The sequence below is a fragment of the Nomascus leucogenys genome, chromosome 19, assembly GCF_006542625.1.
Source record: "Nomascus leucogenys isolate Asia chromosome 19, Asia_NLE_v1, whole genome shotgun sequence".
NCBI lineage: Eukaryota > Metazoa > Chordata > Mammalia > Primates > Hylobatidae > Nomascus > Nomascus leucogenys.
This window is the reverse complement of record NC_044399.1, coordinates 42998226-43021074: the sequence shown is the minus strand read 5'-3', so window position 1 is coordinate 43021074 and position 22849 is coordinate 42998226. Positions and strand designations below refer to the sequence as shown.

At 38.8% G+C, this 22849-nt stretch overlaps 1 protein-coding gene across 1 annotated transcript in view; it reads left to right on the top strand.

The window, feature by feature from the left end:
* The window catches only part of PLEKHH2 (pleckstrin homology, MyTH4 and FERM domain containing H2), a 132443-nt gene that overhangs the window by 74934 nt on the left and 34660 nt on the right, over nt 1-22849 (top strand). The window contains exons 15-19 of the mRNA XM_003262788.3: nt 1475-1633; nt 9774-9854; nt 15413-15592; nt 18745-18853; nt 20586-20698. Of these exons, the coding sequence (XP_003262836.1) occupies nt 1475-1633; nt 9774-9854; nt 15413-15592; nt 18745-18853; nt 20586-20698 (642 nt within the window). The remainder of the gene's footprint in view (nt 1-1474; nt 1634-9773; nt 9855-15412; nt 15593-18744; nt 18854-20585; nt 20699-22849) is intronic.

Sequence of the window (22849 nt, the reverse complement as noted above, 5' to 3'; positions counted from 1 at the left end):
GTTAGGTTTGTGTTGAATAACTCCCACCACGCTTTACCTTTCTTCCTTTATACTCTTCTTTCCTCATATTTAATCTCCTAGGTATTCTCAGCTGTCCAACTGTGAAGCTATTTTAAGGAAGGGTTATCTGGTAAATGAATTCTCAATAAGATGTTAGTTATATAATGTACTGTGAAATTCAGGAATGTTTGTATTTTAATATAGAATCTGAAAATGACAGTTCTTATATGAACTTCAGATGCCATAACACCAAAGTGGGAAATATATTGGTGAGCAGAGGGACTGTGCTGCCCAGCAAGTCACACTGTAGGGGCAGCTGCTGCCCATTTTTACTCACACATGAGGCCAGTCTTGCCAGAAATCTGTTAAATTTAAAACACAGGCTGTTGAGATATCCTAGTATCTGTAACTTAAATTCAGACACTTTATTTCTGAAATGTCTTCAATAACCATTATTTTCTTATATTGCTCCTCTGGAGGGTGGAAGACAACTTTGCCAGAAAGGTACATTATCAATGTTTCCAGTGAATTGTACCTGAAAACCCCTCAAAAATTTAGAAACGAGAATCAAGGAAAGCTTTGTCTTTGGGCATAGCAGTTAAGAATCATTTGTAAGTTTCTGAAATATTTGGAAAATTTGCAATGTGGCTAATTTGAGACTGGAAAATTCTGAGTTCATAATATCTAATCACATGTTCATTCCAAGAATTTATCTTCTTATATGCAAGATCTTCTTATTTTATTTATAGTTGATTTTTTCATTTGTATTAAGAAACCTCTTCTTTAGTTGCTAAGAATGTGCTATTTTATTATAGTCTTTAATCATTCTGCTCCTCATTTCAATAAGTAGGAACCTGGCCGGGTGCAGTGGCTCACGCCTGTAATCTCAGCACTTCGGGAGGCTGAGGCGGGCGGATCACGAGGTCAGGAGATCGAGACCATCCTGGCTAACACGGTGAAACCCCGTCTCTACTAAAAATTCAAAAAAATTATCCGGGCATGGTGGCAGGTGCCTGTAAGTCCCAGCTATTCAGGAGGCTGAGGCAGGAGAATGGTGTGAACCCGGGAGGCGGAGCTTGCAGTGAGCCGAGATCGCGCCACTGCACTCCAGCCTGGGCGACAGAGACTCCATCTCAAAAAAAAAAAAAAAAAAAAAAAAAAAAAGTAGGAACCTGTAGCACATTTAAGCGAGAAAGGGAAAATGTGACAAATAAACAACATATAAAATTATAACCCCAAAATTAAGTAAACTGGAGTAACAAAATTATTTCCACAAAAATTTAATTGCTGTAATTCTCACAAAGTGGTTAAACTATTCTAAATGATATGGAGTCATTTATTTAGAAACTGGGACTTGAGGTTTAGCATGTTTGCTTCCATGTTAAGTAATGACATTTGAATAATGAACAAGGAAATGCTAACAATCCTAAATCTTCACAGTTTTCTTTCCTATACCTTTCTCGTTGCATTCTAGTTGACCACTGAAAAACACACATACTATCTGACTGCAGATTCTCCCAATATATTGGAAGAGTGGATTAAAGTGTTACAGAATGTTCTTCGAGTACAAGCTGCCAACCCACTTTCCCTGCAGCCTGAGGGCAAACCCACCGTGAAGGGATTGCTCACTAAGGTAGGAACCTCCTGTGCATAGCAATGTCCCAGGCAACTATGGGCATGAGCCCATGATCGCTGAAAATGGGATGTCAGAGCATATACATATTGAATATTGATATCATCTTGGGGATAGGAAAGGGTGTTTTTAAGTGTGATGCCCAAGGCAAAAACTATAAAGATGAAAAGAAGACAAATTTGACTATAATATGTAAAATTGTAAAGGCTCTATAAAAAATTCTATGAGCAGAATTTTTAAAAGAAGGATTGAAAAACTTTGAAGAGATATTTGAAACAGGTGAAAACTGGTTAATATCATTAATATTTAACACGTTTTTTTCTCATCAGTAAGCAAACAATGAATACCAATTGGGGGAAAAGGAACAAAGGACTCAATGGGAAAGAAGGATAGATCATCGAGGTTGGAAGGAATACAAATGAACAATAAGCATATGGAAAAACATTTTACTGTCACTCAGAATTTTTTTTAAAAGCACAGATTGAAATAATAGGTGTAACTTTATAAAATCTGGTGAAAAGTAAGACATTTTTACAAATTTTGAAACCTAGTATTGACACAGATTAAAAATCTGTAAGTTTCTGTAATTATAGAGGCAGTCGAAAAAAAAAGAAATCTGCTAGTGAGAGTATTACTCTAAAAGGCAGTTTGGCAATATCTTGGCTGAAGTGTTAACTTATCCAATAATTTTGAGTGAACAAATCAATATCAAATATTTTCAACACACACACACACACACACACACACACACTCATATATATCTCCTTTGATCCAGCAATCTTAGTTTTAAAAATTTATCCCTAGGAAATGGTCTTAATTTGCAAAAGATTTAATTATGAGATGTTCCTCATAGCATGTTTTTTTCCTATTTTAAAAAATGAGGTATGATTAATATATCTGAAATGCACAGATCTTAAGTGTAGAATTCGATTAGTTTTGAAAGCTATTTACTGTTGACTCTATCAAGATGCAGAACATTTCCATTACCCCAAAAAGATTCCTTGCACAGCATGGTTCATAATAAAGAAAAATTGGGATCAAATTAGATGTAGGGTAAGAGATAGCTTTAAAAAACGTTTGTACAACCATATAATGCCTTACTATGCAGCCTTTTAAATGTTGTAAAAGAATATCTAATGCTATAGAAATATGATGTATTGTTAGGTAATAAGTAGAGTGTAGTATTACATTATTATCCCTTATTTGTTGTAAGTATTTATAGAAAAATGTCTGAATGGGAAATATACCAAGGTATATTGGTTATCTCTGTGATTTTATTTATTTTTGCTTAATTCTGTTTTTTTTTTACAATGAGTAAGTATTGACTTATACTTAATATTATTTTTAAGTTTTAAAAAGTCCTATTGGTCACTTTTTGAAAAATACAATAAAATATGTATACACACATAATCACTCTGCATTCATGTACTCTGATTATGTAAGAGGTGGAAAATTAATGGAAAGTAACTATGCTACTGTGTAGTTTATACTTATTAATAATGGGGGAATGTAGGTGGGTGTTATTCCATAATATTTAAAAACACTGACCAACTATAGCAAAGGTAAAAATTAATTCGCCATTGCATTAAACAAAGAAATATACTATGTACTATGTTTTTTCTAAAATACGACTGTGAAAATGTTTTCTTAGTTACTGATGGGTTAGGGAACAAAATATTTGCACAATACTTTTCCAGTGAACACACTGCTACTTTAAATCACATTCTTACTGTAATTCATAATAATGAGCTATGCTCTTGTTTCAAGGACCACATATGTATCTCAAACCCTGAGAGTTTAAGATGATCGCATGGCCAAGGGTTTATTACTTCCCCCACAGTTAGGTTATTGTTTGCTTGCTTGTTTTTATTTTATCAGCAGGGCATGTCAGTTTCTGCTCCTATAACTTTTCTGCGATTCTCCACTTCCCATTTCACAATTGCATTTTAAATGAGTATGAGTTGATGGGATTCTCAGATGACTAAATCATTAGGGTTTATAGCCAGGATGCTTATTAAGTTTCCTTCCTGCCATTTGTGCTTGTCTACCCCCATACTTTCACCCTCAGAACCTTCTGAGAGAACAGCTTCCCTCAGTTATTCTGAGTGACTTGTTCTGAGCTCACATTCAGGCTGCAATATGAGATACTGTCAAATTGCATTTGAATACCTTGGAGGGGAGGAAGTTTTCTCAGGTTGTCACATTGTTATTATTAAATACAGAATAATATGGGTAGATGCTAAGAACTTGACTAATTTGATTCTAGACATTCACTCTTGCAATTTTTATTTTAATGCTTAAGAAGAACATTTTCTATATAAAAATTCAGTTCTTTAAAAAACGAAAATTTATTACGCAGTTACCACATGCAGCACAATGTGCTGAAAGATACTAAGATGAATAGGCCACTGTCCCATTCCTCAGAGAGCCTCATAATCCATTGAAAAAGAGGGAGACAAAAGCTTATTTATAATGATATAAAGTACAATTATTGAGATGTGTCAGGAATGACTTCTGAGAGAAGATTTACCTGTGCAGAGTCTTCAAGGAGTAGGAGTTAGTTATACCAAGTGGGAATGGATGGAGGGGTGGTACTCCAGGCTGGGAGACAGCATGAATGAAGGCTTAGAGTCTCAAAGCAGTGTGGCTTATGCCTGTAATCCCAGCACTTAGGGAGGCTGAGGCAGGCAGATCACCTGAGGTCAGAAGTTCGAGACCAGCCTGACCAACATGGTGAAAACACGTCTCCACTAAAAATACAAAAATTAGCCAGGCGTGGTGGCAGACATCTGTAATCCCAGTTACTCGGGAGGCTGAGGCAGGAGAATCACCTGAACCTGGGAGATGGAAGTTGAAATGAGGTGTGATTGCAATGTTGCACTCCAGCCTGTGCGACAAATAAAACTCATTCTAAAAAAAAAGAAAAAAAAGAAAAAAAATCTTGAAGCAGTGCCAGCTGCACTAGGAACAAATCCTTTGGAGAAAAAGCTAGAGGGGCCTATGGATGGTGGAGAGCTATTTTTGTCTTTTTAAGGACTTTGGTCTTTATCCTGAAGGATATTTGAAACCCTGCAGGGTTTGTAACAGGAGCATGGGCATATTCATGTTGCTAACAGATTACTCTGTTAAGAGGAAGATGAATCAGTGGCAGGCAAGGTGGAGGTTCTAAGAACAGTTAAGGGAGTGGTTAAGGGAATGGTTCCCATGAAGAGGATGAAACTCTGAAGGGGTTACAGGAAAAGAGAGGAGAGGATGAATTTAAATAATAGTAAGAGGTAAAATCTTTAGTTTGATTGAATTTGGGGTTAGGAAGTAGAAGAGATAAAGATGCCTGGTAGAAAGATGATAGTAGATAAGAGAGAGCTCAGGAAAAAGGAGCAGTTTTAGGAAGATTAGGTGATTTTGGAAGACATCAGGAGCTGGTAGGACGTCCTAGTCAAAAAGTCCAGCAGGCAGCAGACCACCAGTCTACATCGGAGGAGAGTGCTGGAGGGCTGGATTGGAGAGAAGGATTCGAGGAATCATCAGCATACATGTGGCAATTATGGGAAATTAGGTAGGGCAGGAGAGAGCAGGGTAACACTTGTAAATTTAAGGGCACAGTAAGGAGATGTGTGCAGAGGTCTGAGAGTAATGTCTGTGACTGATCTAGTGTCACATGTGGTCAGAGAAGAAGGTACATTGCCTTCAGTGGGTTGAAGGGTAAATGGGAGATTAATAAGTGAAGTATTTGAGTTTCAAGGACTATCTTTACCTTTCAGTATGTTAGAATCAAGCTGGAGGGAACCTGGAGTCAGGAGAGGCATTTTTTAAGGTGGGAAAGATGTACCTTGAGTTTACAAACTAAGGGGAAGGCACCTGGAAGAGGGGAGGAGGGAGATTAAAGACAAAGTCCAGAAGAAGTGGGTGGCTGGACATAGTGGGAAGGCACACTGGAAGGGCTGAAACTGGAGGAAAGGTGAGGAAGGGTGCAGACAAGTATCTTAAGTTTGTAGGACATTGAATGATATCATGTCTAATATCCTCAGTTTTCTTGATGAACATTATTCCGTAAGACAATGTTAGTAATACTAAGAGTGGGGAAAAGGATGGAGAATAATCATTCAGGGAAGTAGGATGTACCCAAGGATAAATAGAAGGCTTGGTAAATATTATTGAAGGCCCACCAGACTTTCTGATTTGAGTTTATATTGATTATTTTTCTCTAACATCTTCAGATGCCCAGAAAAAGGAGCAGAGAATTTGCATTGTAGTAAAGTGAGGATAGTGGCTTTTTCTAACATTTTATTATATAAATTTTCAAATAGGCAAAAAACCAGAATAATTTTACAGTGAACACCCATATGCCCATCACCTTGTTTCTACAATCAACATTTTACTTGCTTTACCATGTATCTTTCAAGATGATATTTGAAATTAATGTTTTATTATGGGCATTGCCAACGTATGTGAAAATAGAGGGAATAATATAATGAGCCGTCATATATTCATCATCTAGTTTCAATAGTTATTAATTATGGCTAATATTATTTCCTATAACCCCCTATAACCATCTGTCTCTTGTCACGTTCTTCACTGGATTATTTAAAAGCAAATGGAGATGGAATTTTGTTGAGTGGATTTGTTAGAAGCATAGGAATACAGCATAATCACAGGCCCTGGAGCAAGAGTTGTTTCATGATCAAACATGGAAACCCAGGTTGGCAAAGGACATGGAGCCAGGAGGGGACTGATAAGCTAGAATAAAATGGAAGGATCAAGGAGATTAAAATTATGAATGAGGTTAAAGAATAAGAGTGTGGGCCAAGCATGGTGGCTCATGCCTGTAATCCCATCACTTCGGGAGGCCAAGGTGGGAGGATCACCTGAGGTCAGAAGTTTGAGAACAGCCTGGCCAACATGGTGAAACGCTGTCTTCTCTAAAAATACAAAAATAAGCCAGGCATGGCAGCACACGCCTGTAATCCCAGCTACTCAGGAGGCTGAGACAGGAGAATCACTGGAACCCAGGAGGCAGAGGTTGCAGTGAGCCAAGATTGTGCCACTGTGCTTCAGACTGGGCAACAGAGTGAGACTCCATCTCAAACAAATAAACAAAAAAACCCAAGAATAGGAGTGTGGTAAGTGAGAGGGGGAGGGAAGCGGGAGGAACTGGGAGGAAGTTGTGATCAGAGAGTAGAAAGTAAATTGCAGAAGTGGAGCAGTTCCCAGTGAAGAAAAAAGGATTAGGGTATGACTGAGGGGATGGGTGGCAAAAGTGGAGGGACAGCAAAGGTTACTGGAAGTGAAGACAGCAAGGATGTGGAGACAGTGTGGCCAAGAGACAAGGGCAAGGGTAGGAACCAGACTGCCTGGGCACAAGTTCTGGCTCTGCCACTTACCACCTGTGTGACCTTGAAGAAGTTACTTACAGGCTCTGTGCCTTAGCATCCTCACCTATAAAATGGGGATAATAATAGAGCCAACCTCACAAGGTATTGGGAGGATTAAGTGAATTATTTAAACATATAAGTTGTGTTAGAACAGTGCCTGGCACATCATAAACACACCAAAAAATGCTAGCTATTATCATCCAAGAGTTTCACCTTGATAGTGAAGTCAGCAAGGCTGGTGGCAGGATCTGTGGTGGAGAATGCTACAGGGGTGGACTTATGGGGAAGGAGAGAATACCATAGGGGTTTATGGTTTGTGCAGTGGCAAGGGCTAATTGGGATATGATATACTGTTTGTCTTCAAAATTTCAAACAAAACCAATAGGAACTACCTTTGTTATGGAAGCATGGTAAAAAAATTATTCTTTTAATTAGTTCACCTTGAGATTTGAGGTTGCCTTTGAATTTTCATGAGGATTCTTCTAGTATAATTTGTTTTCTAATTTTTTAAAGAGTAAGTCAGAGTTTTAAGAAATTCTAGGCCGGGCGCGGTGGCTCACACCAGTAATCCCAGCACTTTGGGAGGCTGAGGCCGGCAGATCACAAGGTCAAGAGATTGAGACCATCCTGGCCAACATGGTGAAACCCCGTCTCTACTGAAAATACAAAAATTAGCTGGCCATGGTAGCACGTGCCTGTAGTCCCAGCTACTCGGGAGGCTGAGGCAGGAGAATCGCTTGAACCCAGGAGGTGGAGGTTGCAGTGAACCGAGATCGCGCCACTGCACTCCAGCCTGGGCGACAGCGAGACTCTGTCTCAAAAAAAAAAAAAAAAACACAGCTTTCACAGTGAATTGGCAAAGGTATTCATTAATTTGCAGTTCTTCAAAGGCATACATTGTTCTCTTTTAAAGATAAATCATTTCAGAAGTACACTGTCTATAGCCAGATGCATTATACTTCAGTTTTTATGAGACTTCTTTCTGGAGATTGTTTAAAGAAGTAAAGAATAAAACACCCCACACAGCGCTATTTAAAGCTTCCAGGATATTTGTCTGTAAATATGTTTCTAAATTTAATTAAATTGAAACATGTCTCAAATGAAACATTTTTTGTTTTCTCTCAAACAGCATTCTAAATCCATCAAACCGTTAGGTGGTGGAGTTACTCGTTTGCTTAAACCATAGCTTTGAAAGCCCAAAGGCTGACTGGGTTTATGAGTTTAAAAGAAAACATGTTTTACTTCTTATTCATAGTGAGGACAGAAGCGTTTATTGAGTAACTACTGTTATCCTTTATTTACATTTTCTCATTTGGTTCTCACAACAGCCCAGTTGTGAGCCTCTTTGCACTCTTGATGAAAATATTTAGCATACTGCTGATTTAATTGTCTGTCTTCCTCACAAGGCTGTGAGCTTCCTGAGAAAGGAGACTGTATCTTGTTCAAATCTGTTTCTCCAGGACCTATATCACTTACTGACTATTCAAAATTAAGAGCTAGATTCAAATTCTGTCCCAGTCACTTAACTTAGTACCTGATATATAGGAGGTACTCAATTTACAGTAATAGCTTTTAACATTATTTTATTACTTTGTGTGATTACTTCTAAGAAGGCATCAAATGTTTTTGAATGAATGAATCTTTTACATTTGGGAAATTACTAGAATTCTTTAAGTTTTCATCTTCTCACGTCTTTTTTGTTTTTGAGACTGAGTTTGCTCTGTTGCCCAGGCTGGAGTGCAGTGGTGTGATCTCGGCTCACTGCAACCTCCGCATCCCGGGTTCAAGCAATTCTCCTGTCTCAGCCTCCTGAGTAGCTGGGACTACAGATGTCCACCACCACACCTGGCTAATTTTTGTATTTTTAGTAGAGATGAGGTTTCCCCATATTGGTCAGGCTGGTCTCGAACTCCTGACCTCAGGTGATCCACCGCCTCGGCCTCCAAAGTCCTGGGATTACAGGCGTGAGCCACCACGCACGGCCTTCATCTTCTCACTTCTAATGTTAGAGTGTTAACCTAGAGAGCCACATGGCTATTGGAAATCTGTGAAATGTGGAAACTGTGAAATATACTTACTGGTGAAATTGCACTTTCTCTTCTTTATGTTAATGCATTCATGGGGTACAAGTGCAATTCTGTTACATGCATTGATTGCATAGTGTGATTCTGTCAGAACTTTTAGGATACCCATCACTCGTAATAACATACGTCGTACCCCGTTACATACTTTCTCATAATCCACCCCTCCACTCCCTTCTTTATCCATCTGTGAAACCTCAGTCCTAGGCATAGTGTTTGATGCACAGTAAGCATTCATTATATGTTGAATGGTGAACACCAAAGCAAAACTTGCCATTCTACTACTGTTAACAGGTAAATCTTTTTTTTTTTTACAACTTTTATTTTAGATATAGGGGGTGCACGTGCAGGTTTGTTGCATGTGAATATTGCATGATGCTGTGGTTTGGAGTACAGATCCCATCACTCAGGTACTGAGCATAGTACCTGATAGGTAGTTTTTTAACCCAGCCACCCCGGTTCCCTCTACCCTGGTAGTCCACAGTGTCTATTGTTTCCATATTTATGTCCATGTGTGCTCAATGTGTAACAGGTAAATCTTAAACAGCATTGGACAATCTATTTGGAATATCACTTATATCTGGGCAAACTGGATACCTATAGAAACTCAAATAGAGTGTATAATCTATACTTTTAAGGTGTCAGAGTTCTGGGCTACACTTGTAATTCATTGAAATATGGTTTCAGGTAAAACATGGATACTCCAAGAGAGTCTGGTGTACACTAATAGGAAAGACATTATATTATTTTCGGAGTCAAGAAGATAAGGTATGTATGTATTTTTAATATGCCAATTGAAATAACGTTTTGTGTGTTAGGGCTTAAACTTTTCCTTTTCTCTCTTCTCTTACTTTGTACAACTTCAGAATCTTTATGAGGTTGAAATCTGGTATAATTTGGTTCAACTGAGATAATCACACAAAGTTCTATCACCTACACCTACAAGGGTCTTGCTTCTTAATTACAAGCCTTAGCAACTTTTAATTAATGCATCTTCTAAGACCTAGAACAGTCTTCTTCTATTCCCTCCCCACAACCATCAGTTTTTCATATTTTCCCAGGTTCTTACAGACCAGATAAGGTTGATAGAAGGAGGCAGCAAGTTAGGAAAGAAAACCTAAAAAGGAAAAAGAATCTAGTTCTGTCCCAGGCCCTCAAATTCCCAAAAACCACTTACTACCCATCCATCTGCCTGTTTATATTCTGTTTATTAATGTTTAAACTAATCCCCTCCCCAAAAAAATCTGAATTATTTTTAATTTCAGAATAAAAAGATGGGGTATCTACCCAAATGTAAAATGCATGCCCAGTCATTGTTATGGGTATTCTGTGTCACCTTTGGATACTGAAACTATAAAAATTGAACCAACATGGGCCACGAGTGCTTGTATAATATAATGATGTCTACTCCTCTGAAGAGTAGCCTGTGACTGTTACTGTGTTAATGAGACTAAACTTCTTGCTCTAGTGACCACGTGGGACAGTTAGTATTTCTCCTTCCCTTTTAATAGACTACCCTCTCAGGTCTGACCAGCTGTATTTAAAATACATGCCGTTATACTCAGTATTGCTAATGGGGTAGAGATTAACGCAGTACAGCCATTAAAAACAATACTGAGGCCAGGCATGATGGCTCATGCCTATAATCCCAGCACTTTGGGAGGCCAAGAAGTGGGAGCCCAGGAGTTTGAGACCAGCCTGGACAACATAGCAGGGCCCTGTCTCTACAAAAAGTTTAAAAATTAGCTAAGTGTGGTAGTGTGTGCCTGTAGTCCCAACTACTAGGGAGACCAAGGCTGGAGGATCACTTGAGCCCAGAAGGTGGAGGTTATAGTGAGCTGTGATTCGCACCATTGCATTCCAGGCTGGGCAACAGAATGAGACCCTGTCTCAAAATAAATAAATAAATAAATAAATAATCTCTGAAGTAGTGTGGGAAAATGCTGACATACAAATACTACCCGGGCATGTACAATACAAAATTGTACACTCAATGTAATCCTAACTTGTCAATCAGGAAAACAGAGGCCACTGTATGTGTTACAGGTGTAAAAGATCTAATGCCACCCTAGGCAACATAGCAAAACCTCGTCTCTACCAAAAAAAAAAAAAAGAGAATTAGCCAGGCATGGTGATGCATGCTTGTAGTCCTGGGTACTTGGGAGGCTAAGGCAGGAGGATTGCTTGAGCCCAGGAGATCGAGGCTGCAGTGAGCTTGATCACACCACTGCATTCCAGCCTGGGCAGCAGAGTGAGACACTATCTCAAAAAAAAAAAAAAGTTTTAATATAGAATTGTGGACATACATAAATTTTAGAGAAGTTTTATAACTTACATAACTTTTAGAAAAGTTGTATGGGGGTGGTAAAAGTTAGGGAAACTGCCAATGAAGGTCAGAGAAGACAACACTGAAGATTTCTGGCCAAAGGACTGAAGGCAGCTGGTCCTCGAGGCTTCACCGGGAAGCTTCAGTGAATCTCACATGAGCCCCAACATCCAGCCGCTATAGTCCCAGGAGAATAACAACTCTTCTACCCTCTCTTTCTAAACTTCAAGTAGGTTCTCTCATAAGAAACTCTAACTGGGAACCATAACAGGGAAGGAGGTTCTGGCAAATACAGTTCCCAATTTGTCTGTAATTATGAGATCTTAAAGGATGGTGATTGGAAGGCCAAGTTTATAAATCTCAGTCTGACACATCTAAATAAAAACAAACAGAGCAGATAGAAAAAGAACTATACCAAAATGTTGAATAATTATCTGTGATCACAGTAATATGGATGGTTTCTTTTTTAAATCCTTTCCATACTTACCAAGTTTCTCTAATAAGCGTGTGTTTTTATAAATAGAAAAATAATTTAATAAAAATGGATAGCATTGATCACAGAAGAAACAAGTCAGAAGAATGGATACATGAACAGAAATCCATTATAACCACTGGAAAAGTATTGAGAATATATGTGAATCATTATAGGCCTACTTCATTTTTTGCTATAAATATTTCCAAAAGAATTTGCTTTTAATCTGTATCAATGTCTTTTTTTTATTAAATCAAAATATTTGAAACCACTAGGTCTGTTTGCTGCTTATCAAGGCGTGGTGCATCCTTTGGTAAAATGAATAACCATCTTTAAATACTAGGGTGGATGAAACCTAGATTTTCATATGATTGTGCCTAAAGCACACAATTAGGTTAATATTGTTACGTATTATCATAGTATTAATAGAATTTGTTTTCTTCATCCTATTTCTAAAAGCTTGCTTTTTAGGAGAGGCGAAATTTTACCTCTACTTTCTTAGGGTTTTTTGGCAGGCCTGATAATTAAATTCACATTAAGACAGATTACAGGAGAAAACATATACATTTATTTAATGTAAGTTTTACATCACACAGGAGCCCTCCTAAGGCAATGAAAACTCAAAGACATAAAGGTGAACACTTATACACTGAACTGGACAAAGTGTAAATTGTGAAAATGTGACAAGGCAAAGAGACTTGGGCTGGGGTAGTTAGTTGGGTGGAGAAGTGAGGATGAAGGTAAGATTAACAAGGGTTGTTTGTATAACTTTCCCCAGGCCTCAGCTTCCCATCTTGACAAGAATCTTACTTTCCTTCTGGTAAAGGGAGGATATCTTTCATATAGGGGTTATGAAAGGCAGGTTCCCTCCTGCCTTTGGGAAGAAAAGGCAGAGGGTCAGAACGCCCTTCTTGCACCTGCTGCTTTTAAAAATGTCTTTAGTTCAAAATAACCCTTATGCCAAAGTGATATCTTTTGGGGTGGCAGATTCTGCCACCCTTCAGCTTTTGCTCTGAGTGAGATGACAAACCACTGGAGGGCTTTGAGCAGAACACGGACGTGATCTTGCCTGTGTCTAACAGGCACACTCCGACTGCTGATTAAGAATAGACCGGAGGGAATAAGGAGGAGATGGGTTAGGAGCCATTGCAGTCATCCAGGTGAGAGGGGATTGTGGTTTAGTGGTGCTGTGGACGTGTGAGAGATGACCAGATTCTAGATAGATTCTGAAAGGCTTGCTGACAGGATTTATTGACAGAAAAGTCAGTATGAGAGACTGCAATGATGCCAAGGTTTTGGGTGTTAATAGCTATTAATAGAAAAGTTAACATTGCCAACAACTTGAGATGGGGAAGACTGGGCAGAGCAGGTTTTGTCAAGGAGGACTTACCAAGGTAAGTCTGAAATGCTGTTAAGTTTGAGATGCTATCCAACATCTAAGTAGAGTTAGTGAGTCTGGAGTTATAAATTTGGGAGTAGCTAACATATGCTGGTATTAAAGCCATGGGCTTAGATGAGGTCACCCAGAGAGTGAGCATAGATGGAAGAAGGGCTTGAGCACTGAGCCCTGAAACTTAGCATGTAAATGTGTGATGTAAATATCCTTATAGTTAGAATGAACTTTTTCAAAACTCCAATTGCAAACTTGACCAAATATTTTAGAAGTTATAAATCTGATGCAGACCATGTATTTTCCTGGAATAAAGGTACTAAATTAGAGCAAAAGTTTTACAACAGACAGGCCAAATATTCAACACACCAGATACAGTTGGTTTTGTCAATAAAAGCTTAGATAAAATTTAATATAAATTGGCTTTAGGAAGTTTTTCTTACCCTTAAGATGGAGAAATTTATGGTATTGTTTTGTGATATATTATGTTAACAAAGAGCCTCGGAATGCTCTTCATTTACTGGCATTTGGGATGATAGTTCATTTTGCATTACCTATCTAATCTTGTTATTTTTTCTAGGAACAATATTTTTCTTTTCAATGAACAGTTTTGAGACTGTATACACTTGTCCTTTTGATCCGATAACTTAATCAAATCGCTGATCAATTCTGTGGGATAAAAAAGTCAAGTGACTGTTTTGGTGAATTATGACTAGTTGCTTAACTAAATAATGGGTCATTTTGAAGCAGCCTTGTTGTCTGGGGTAAATACCAAAGTTCTTGTTCTCACGGCCAAGGAGATCTAGGTCATGGACACACACAGACAGAGTGAGTTTAGAGCAGGAGTTTAGTAGATGGTGCAAAAGGAAAGAACAGCTCTCCATCACAGAGAAGAGTCCCGAGTGGGTTGCCAAGTTGTAGCAAAAATGTCAGGGTTTTTATAAATGGGCTAGTGAGGAGGGAGCTTGTAAGGAGGGGATATCTTATCCTCCTGATGGTTTAGTTGGAACCAGGTGTGCTATCTGTACAGAGCAGAGTTTTTTTCATCAGCTCTATCTCATTCCCTGACCACATAGGCTGACTCTTAGACTGTGTTTCTTTGACCTGCTTATCTGGGAGGGAGAGTTTCTGTGTTTGTTCCCATCTTCTTGCAGCTGTAGGCACCCCCTCTAGTCTGCTTTTAGCTTCCCTATCTTAGTGTGCCCAAAGGGAAAAGAATGTGCTTATTAAGGGCCACTGTTTTATTGGGGGGCCCATTGTACAAGTGTGAAGTTTGGTAATTACCCAGGAGACCTTTCCCCCTCCTTCTGTGCCGAAGCTGTCTTATCTGTGTTTCGCTGTCTGCTCTTTTAGGCTGCTTGTTAGAAGAGAAGTGATTTCCTTGAACTGCCTGGGGTTAGAAAAGGAGCTATCTTTGAGCTGCTTTTTTTAAAAGGAAAGTTTTCTGCTGGGGACTTACTTTACCCTAACTGTCTATCTAAATAATTTCTTTCTGCCTCCTATAACAATTTTAGTATAGCTGAATCATCTGAACTACTGCAAAGAAGTAGCATCTTGCTTTTTCCTCAAAAGTTAAATCTCTAATATGTATATGGTTCTTTCATATTACTTTTAGGCTCTTTGGTTGTTGCCCCTACTTTTGTTACACTGTGGATAATCAAATTGCCTCTAGGCATCATTTTTAAAAAGGTATGTTATTCTGGTGCGGTGGCTCACACTTGTGATCCCAGCACTTTGGGAGACTGAGGCAGGAGGATTCTTTGAGCCCAGGAGTTTGAGACTGGCCTGAGCAATGTAGCAAGACCCTATCTCCAAAAAAAATTATTTTTTTAAATTAGCTGGGCATGGTGGCATGTGCCTATAGTGCTAGCTATTTGGGAGGCTGAGATGGAAGGATCCCTGAAGCCCAGGAGTTCAAGGTTACAGTGAGGTTACTGATTGCGCCACTGCACTCCAGCCTGGGAGACAGAGGGAGATCCAACCCTGTCTCAAAAAAAAAAAAAAAAAGGAAAATAAAAAATAAAATAAAAATTTTAAAGGTATACTTTATAAATTTAAAAATGAAAAGGACTATGAAACATTTTAGTAGGAAAATATTTAAAAAATGCCTTCCTCACAATTACTAACATTTACTTTAGTTTCCTTTAGGTCAGATCAAAGTCTGGGAGGCTAAAGTGGAAGAGGTTGACAGATCTTGTGATTCAGATGAAGATTATGAAGCCAGTGGACGTAGTCTGTTATCCACACATTATACTATCGTTATCCATCCCAAAGACCAAGGTCCGACTTACCTCCTAATTGGATCCAAGCATGAAAAGGTATTCAAAGACTTATTGGTTGATTTAGAATGATGTAGACTAATATTATTCAGATATTGGTAATAATTACCAAATCAATTTAATGGAAATAAGGAAGAAAATTTTGCTATAGACTTTCAGCTCTGTTTTCAGAGATTCTTTACCTCCCCAGAAATGAGCCTTGTTCAAATATGTCATTTTCTAATCCTGTTGGTAAGAGTGGTATCAAGGCTGAAATTAGTGTGTGAAAGTGGAGGGCTAAAGGAACTTATGTTAAAAATGTGGATCTCTCAGATTGAACATTTTTTGGTAAATCTAAGGACTCTGTTTTATATTTTTGACTAATCTTTAATAAAATTTGGGCTTAGATACAGTTGAAAATTAATTATTTTATGTATTATATGTACATGTAGTCATTTATGATAAAGGAGGTATCACAAATTAATGGGGAAGTAATATATCATTCAATACATATGATTATGTATTTATTATATATTGAGGAAATTGGCTACTTAGGAAACATTAGTTTTTCATCTCATACAGATAGCAAAATAATTTCCAGATGAATTTAAAGAGTTAAAAGAATTCAATGAAATTATTTTTTAAAAAGGCCTTTATCTGATTTCTGAATCAGAAGTACTTTCTAAGAAAACAAAAAGGCGGGCCGAGTGCGGTGGCTCACATCTGTAATCCCAGCATTTTGGGAGGCCGAGGCAGGTGGATCACAAGGTCAGGAGATCAAGACCATCTTGGCCAACATGGTGAAACTCTGTCTCTACTAAAATACAAAAATTAGCCAGGCGAGGTGGCGTGTGCCTGTAATCCCAGCTACTTGGGAGGCTGAGGCAGGGGAATCGCTTGAACCCGGGAGGTAGAGGTTGTAGTGAGCTGAGATCGCACCACTGCACTCCAGCCTGGTGACAGAGCAAGACTTCGTCTCAAAAAAAAAAAAAAAAAAAGAACGAAAACAAAAAGGCAGTGTAAGAAATCAGAGTGCAAATGGTTGACAGATTTGACTATACAAAACTGAAATAATTCTTTATGTCAAATATTATCATAAATATGACTAAAAATGTAACACAGAAAACAAAATATTTCATGGATGGCTACTGTATCCTTAACATATAAACAACTCTTTATAGATTATTATTGTTACTATTGATCATTGTTTTTGAGCACATGTATCAGGCCAAGTGCTAAGTATATCTCTTCTTCATCCTTCCAATTACCCTCTGTGGGAGGTGACCTTATTCCCATTTATAGATGGAAAGACTGAAGCACTTTCCTGTGGTCACACATCTGGCAAGAGGCAGAGCTGATATTAGACCCCTATCTCTAACCACAGAGCCTGTGTTCCTGAACACTTGCCTCTGCTACCTCTGATTTGATTTGAAAAAGACTATGTTTCTAGTAGAAAAATGGAAAGGGTCTGATGAACAACTTACTGAGGAATTTAATGGCTAATGAATGCTTACACTCATCTGTAATCAAAGATACGCACATTTAAAAATGATAAAGCTTTTATTGTCTCTGAGATTATCAAAGATTTAAAGAATTATGCTAGTGAAGCTATGAGGAGGGAAGCACTCCTATACACCACTGGTGGGAATAGAAATTAGTGTAAATGCTTTGGAAAGTACTTCGAAAATATGTTTCAAGAGTTCCTAAAAGTTTTTATGCCATAGGAATGACTCATAATTCTATTTCAAAAAATGTATACTAAGAAAATGTTGGCCAGGCTCTGTGTCTCACGCCTGTAATCCCAGCACTTTGGGAGGCCAAGGCAGGTGGATCACCTGAGGTCAGGAGTTCAAGACCAGCCTGGCCAACCTAGTGAAACTCCATCTCTACCAAAAATACAAAAAGTAGCTGGGCGTGGTGACAGGTGCCTGTAATCCCAGCTACTTGGGAGGCTGAGGTGGGAGAATCACTTGAACCTGGAGGCGGAGGTTGCAGTTAATCGAGATCATGCCATTGCACTCCAGCCTGGGTGACAGAGCAAGACTCTGTCTAAAAAAAAAAAAAAAAAGAAAAGAAAAAGAAAATGTTAGTAAATGCAGCCAAAAAATTATGTATAGTTTGTTCTACACAATACTCTTTTTTTTTTTTAAACAGAGTTTCACTCTGTTGCCCAGGCTGGAGTGCAGTGGCGTGATCTCGGCTCACTGCAACCTCCGCCTCCTGGGTTCAACAGATTCTTCTGCCTCAGCCTCCCAAACAGCTGGGACTACAGGCATGCACCACCATGCCCGGCTAATTTTTGTATTTTTAGTAGAGACAGGGTTTCACCATGTTAGCCAGGCTGGTCTCAAACCCCTGACCTCAGGTGATCCACCCGGCTTGGCCTCTCAAAGTGCTGGGATTACAGGTGTGAGCCACTGTGCCCTGCCTACAATACTCTTTTTAAAAATAATTTTATTTTTGAAGTATTTTAAACATGGAAAATATCACATTTTCTTTTCAGTTAACAGATGATAGCTGTCACAGTATTTTTTATCAGTGAGAAGTTAGTAACCATCATAATGTTCAGCAATAAGAAATTGATTAAATAAATATGGTACATCCATATGTGTCGTAGAATATCCTGCAGCCATTAAAACTTGTTTATAAAGAATTTCTAGCAACAAGGGAGTGCTTGTACTATATTACTAAAATTCAGAAATTATCCTCTACTTTTAGAATAATTCAACTATGTAAAAATTTAACCTACATATATATTTTCATAGAGAAAAAAAGACCAGGAATCTTTGGTGCATGGGATAAGATGGGTATTATGTTTTCTTTAAATTTTCTGGATTTCCAAAATATTCTGTATGTATCACTCTGAGAGCCAGTTTTTTAATTTAATAGAATTTATTTATTTTGTAAAAGAATATCAGCTAGTTCTACTTAGTCTCTTAACGTGTTATTCTTCTTAATTTTGTCATGCTTTTCTAAGACACATCTGAAGAAAATAAGAAAAATGTAAATAATGGGAAAAGGTAATATAAACACAGTTCAAGTTAGCATGCCTCAGAATTGTTTGAATAAATGGCTTTTCATTATTATTTAAAAATTAAAGCAAGTGGTTCATTTCCATCTCAAAGTTTTCTAATGTTTATGCAAGTTGTTTTTTTTTCTTTAAGTAATCAAAACTGTGTCTTAACATTTCATTAATATGTTCTGGTTTTAAGGACACTTGGCTTTATCATCTGACTGTTGCAGCTGGAAGCAACAATGTAAACGTTGGATCTGAATTTGAACAACTGGTTTGCAAATTGCTAAATATAGACGGGGAGCCTTGTAAGTTCATAAACATATAAATAAAGCTTTATGGTTAATGAGATGGACCTCAACCCGCTTAGCCTAATGGAGTTTTCACTTAATGGGTTCCTGTTTCCCTGAAATATACCCACCTTTTCATTGCCTTTGCTCATCATGGGAGAGAATTCTGTCTGTGGCTCTTTGGCTGCAGGGACACCATCATTCCTCATTAGGCTGTGTCAGGTCACCTCCCTCTGCCTTTGCTTCCATTGCTCCTCTGCTTGGAATGCCCCCTTCCTTGGCAGTCCTCACCAACATAATGAAACCCCACCTAGCCTTAGGAGATCCCCCAGCCAGCCCCCTGCAGCTCAGCATCTGGCTCATAAAAGGTGCTTCATCAGTGTTAAAATTATGTCCTAATGCGCTCTGTCACTTAATTCTTTTATAGCAAGCTTGTCCAACCTGCAACCCACAGGTGGCCTGCAGCCCCAGATGGCTTTGAATGTGGCCCAACACAAATTCATAAACTTTCTTAAAACATTACAAAATTTCTTTGTGAGTTTTTTGTTTTTAAGCTCATCAGCTATCATTAGTGTTAATATATTTTATGTGTGGCCCAAGACAATTCTTCCAGTGTGGCCCAGGGAAGCCAAAAGATTTATAGCATTTGTAGTTTTGCATTGAAATTAAGTTTTTGTTTTGTTTTTGAGATGGAGTCTCACTCTGTCACCGAGGCTGGAGTACAGTGGCATGATCTCGGCTCACTGCAACCTCTGTCTCCTGGGCTCAAGCAATCCTCCTGCTTCAGCCTCCTGAGTAGCTGGGGCCACAGGCATGCACCACCATGCCCGACTGATTTTTGTATCATTGGCAGAGATGGGGTTTCTCCATGTTACACAGGCTGGTCTCGAACTCCTGAGCTCAAGTAATCCACCCACCTCAGCCTCCCAAAGTGCTGGCATTACAGGCATGAGCCCCTGTGCCTGGCCTGAAATGAATTTTTATGGCTAAGGTTTCCCCACTCAGAGTCTAGCTTCTATCCTATGCTTTATATACTAAGAGAGACCACATTTTATTTGCTGTGTCCAACACAGGAATTTAATAAGTGTTGATTTTAGGAATGCCTTCAAGTTCCTCTTTATCTTTGTATCTCTTTCTGCTTTGGCTTCTCCTCCCTAGAGAAGTTCTAGATCTTTCCCCAGCTCTTTCTCATATATAGTCATGCCCCCTATCTAGGTCACCAATCTTTAGCACATTTAAGCAATGTGATAGTGCCCTGGTAGACTTATTGCAGCCTAGTAAATTAGGACCCAACTCTTCTAGATTATCCAAAACAGGAATATGTCTCACTCATAAATGGGAGCTAAACTGTGAGGATGCAAAGGCATAAGAATGACACAGTAGACTTTGGGGACTCGGGGAAAGGGTGGGAAGCGGGTGAGGCAAATCAGGTTCAGTATATACTGCTCGGGTGATGGGTGCACCAAAATCTCACAAATCACTAAAGAACTTACTTGTATAACCACATACCACCTATTCCCCAAAAACCTATGGAAATTTTTAAAATTAAAAAAAAAAAAACAGTAACACGAGAATCCCAGGGGCCTGGCTACCAAAATAAAATAATGTTGCCAAAGAGTTTTTTTCTGACCTTTGTGACTTAAAGTTGTGAGCCAAGCCTGAATGAGCTAATGTCTAAAGGATTAATTTAATAAGAGGCCAAAATAAGTGGTTTATTCAGTTTTCTGTTCATATTTTATTCTGCATTTAGCCTCTCAGATATGGAGACACCCCACTTTGTGTCACAGTAAAGAAGGAATCATTTCTCCTCTGACAACTCTACCTTCCGAAGCCCTACAGACAGAAGCTATTAAATTATTTAAGGTAAAATATTTATATGTTGTTAAATGTTTTAAGGTAAAATACTTATATGTTGTTAAATAATTGGAAAAAAATTTAAAATAACATTTTGGGTTACAAAATTTTACTCCAAGAAAATTCAAAATGTGTTTATTATTGTTATTAAGAATATCATCGAAATAAAATTAGGTGAATTTAATATGCTTTCTTAGTGAGGATTTTGGATTTACTGAAATAAACTATTAATATGTATGGTTTGGGCAATGTGAAATACTTGGTATCAGATGAATTATTTCCCCTTTAACCTCTAATTTTCCACATCACACCAGGCACAGCACTGGAAGAGGGGTCAGCACTCTCTTTCCTCTCTAGTGTTACTCTCAGTTTCTTATTCCTCAATCTCTATTAGAAATCCCTGATCACTCAAAACTTGCCATGCAACTTCGCACTCTTTATCCTTCTATCCCTATCATCAGTTACCTTCCAGTAACTCTTCAGATTTCTTGAAGGGCCAGGCGTGGTGGCTTACTCCTGTAATCCCAGCACTTTGGGAGGCCGAGGAGGGTGGATCACCTGAGGTCAGGAGTTCAAGACCAGCCTGGCCAACGTGGTGAAACCCCATCTCTACTAAAAACACAAAATTAGATGGGCATGGAGGCGCATACGTATAATCCCAGCTACTTGGGAGGCTGAGGCAGGAGAATTGCTTGAACCCAGAAGATGGAGGTTGCAATGAGCTGAGATCACACCACTGCACTCCAGCCTGGGCAACAAGAGTGAAATTAAGTCTCAAAAAAAAAAATTATCTAAGAATTTTAGCTCCCAACTCACATTCTCTACCTGAAATCTTGCAAATGACTGTTATCACTTCACTCACCAATGCCATGATTTTAAGATTCTTGACCTTCTAAATTCCAGTAAGCTTCACCTCTGGTCTCCTTCATCATCCCATTTGCCATGTCCACACCTGACTTCACCACTCCTCACAAGTATGTCACCTCTAAAAGCTTCAATTCGAACATCTCTTTCTTTAACCAGAATCCTAGCCTACAAGCTCTTATTTTTTTTTTTTTACTCTTCCATTTTTTCTTAATCTCTGAGACCTTTGTTTTGAACCATTAGCTTTTTTTAAGATCATGATAACTGCGTCTTGGCTTTTCTTCCTTCCTTATCCAGTCTGGTTTGTTCCTATTAATTCTCGTAGTCCCTTGGGACCCATACTTCCATGCACTCTTCAGCCAGATCCCAACCTAGATCAGTGCTATGTTTTCTGCTCCCAGTAAAACCAGATGTGCAATGCTGCAGAGCATCAAACAGCCATGTAGTCTGACACCAATATAAATTCAGGGTCTTCCTCTCTCACAGCCAACTTTCTGCCTTGTGCTTGTCTTTGGTCACACCCCCCTCAAACTCTCTACTTAAGAATACAGCAGAGAAACTTAACCTTCTATTTCACCGAGAAAATTAGAGGACATCAGACATGACATGACCACCTCAAAGCCCTCCCCTTGCAGCCGGGCGCAGTGGCTCACGCCTGTAATCCCAGCACTTTGGGAGGCCGAGGCGGGCAGATCATGAGGTCAGGAGATCGAGACCATCCTGGCTAACACCATGACACCCCGTCTCTACTAAAAAAATACAAAAATTAGCCGGGTGTGACGGCATGCACCTGTAGTCCCAGCTACTTGGGAGGCTGAGGCAGGAGAATCACTTGAACCTAGGAAGTGGAGGTTGTGCTGAGCCAATATCGTGCCACTGCACTCCATCCTGGGCAGCAAAGCAAGACTCCATCTCAAAAAAAAAAAAAAAAAACAGAAAGCCCTCCACTTAATAGACAACCCTTTCTCCTCCACTCCTCCAGTCTCAGAATACGGTGGACCTTCTGTGTTTCCAAGTCTGGACTCTACACCAGGATCTTGGTACTTCATTTTTCCCTAGTCTCTTGGAGCTCCATCTCTTTCTTTTGGCTTTGTCTTGCCTAAGTTTCTCCCATCTCAAAAAATCTATTTGTTTATTAGATAATATGGAATTATTGTTAATTGTGGGGTCATGGATGGCTATAGAAAAAATCTTTATCAACTGGAGATCCAGCCTGAAGTATTTATTGGTAAAGTAATATGATATACATTAAAATGCTCCAGAGGAAAAAAAAGTAGAGGTGGGGAGGTGGTGAAG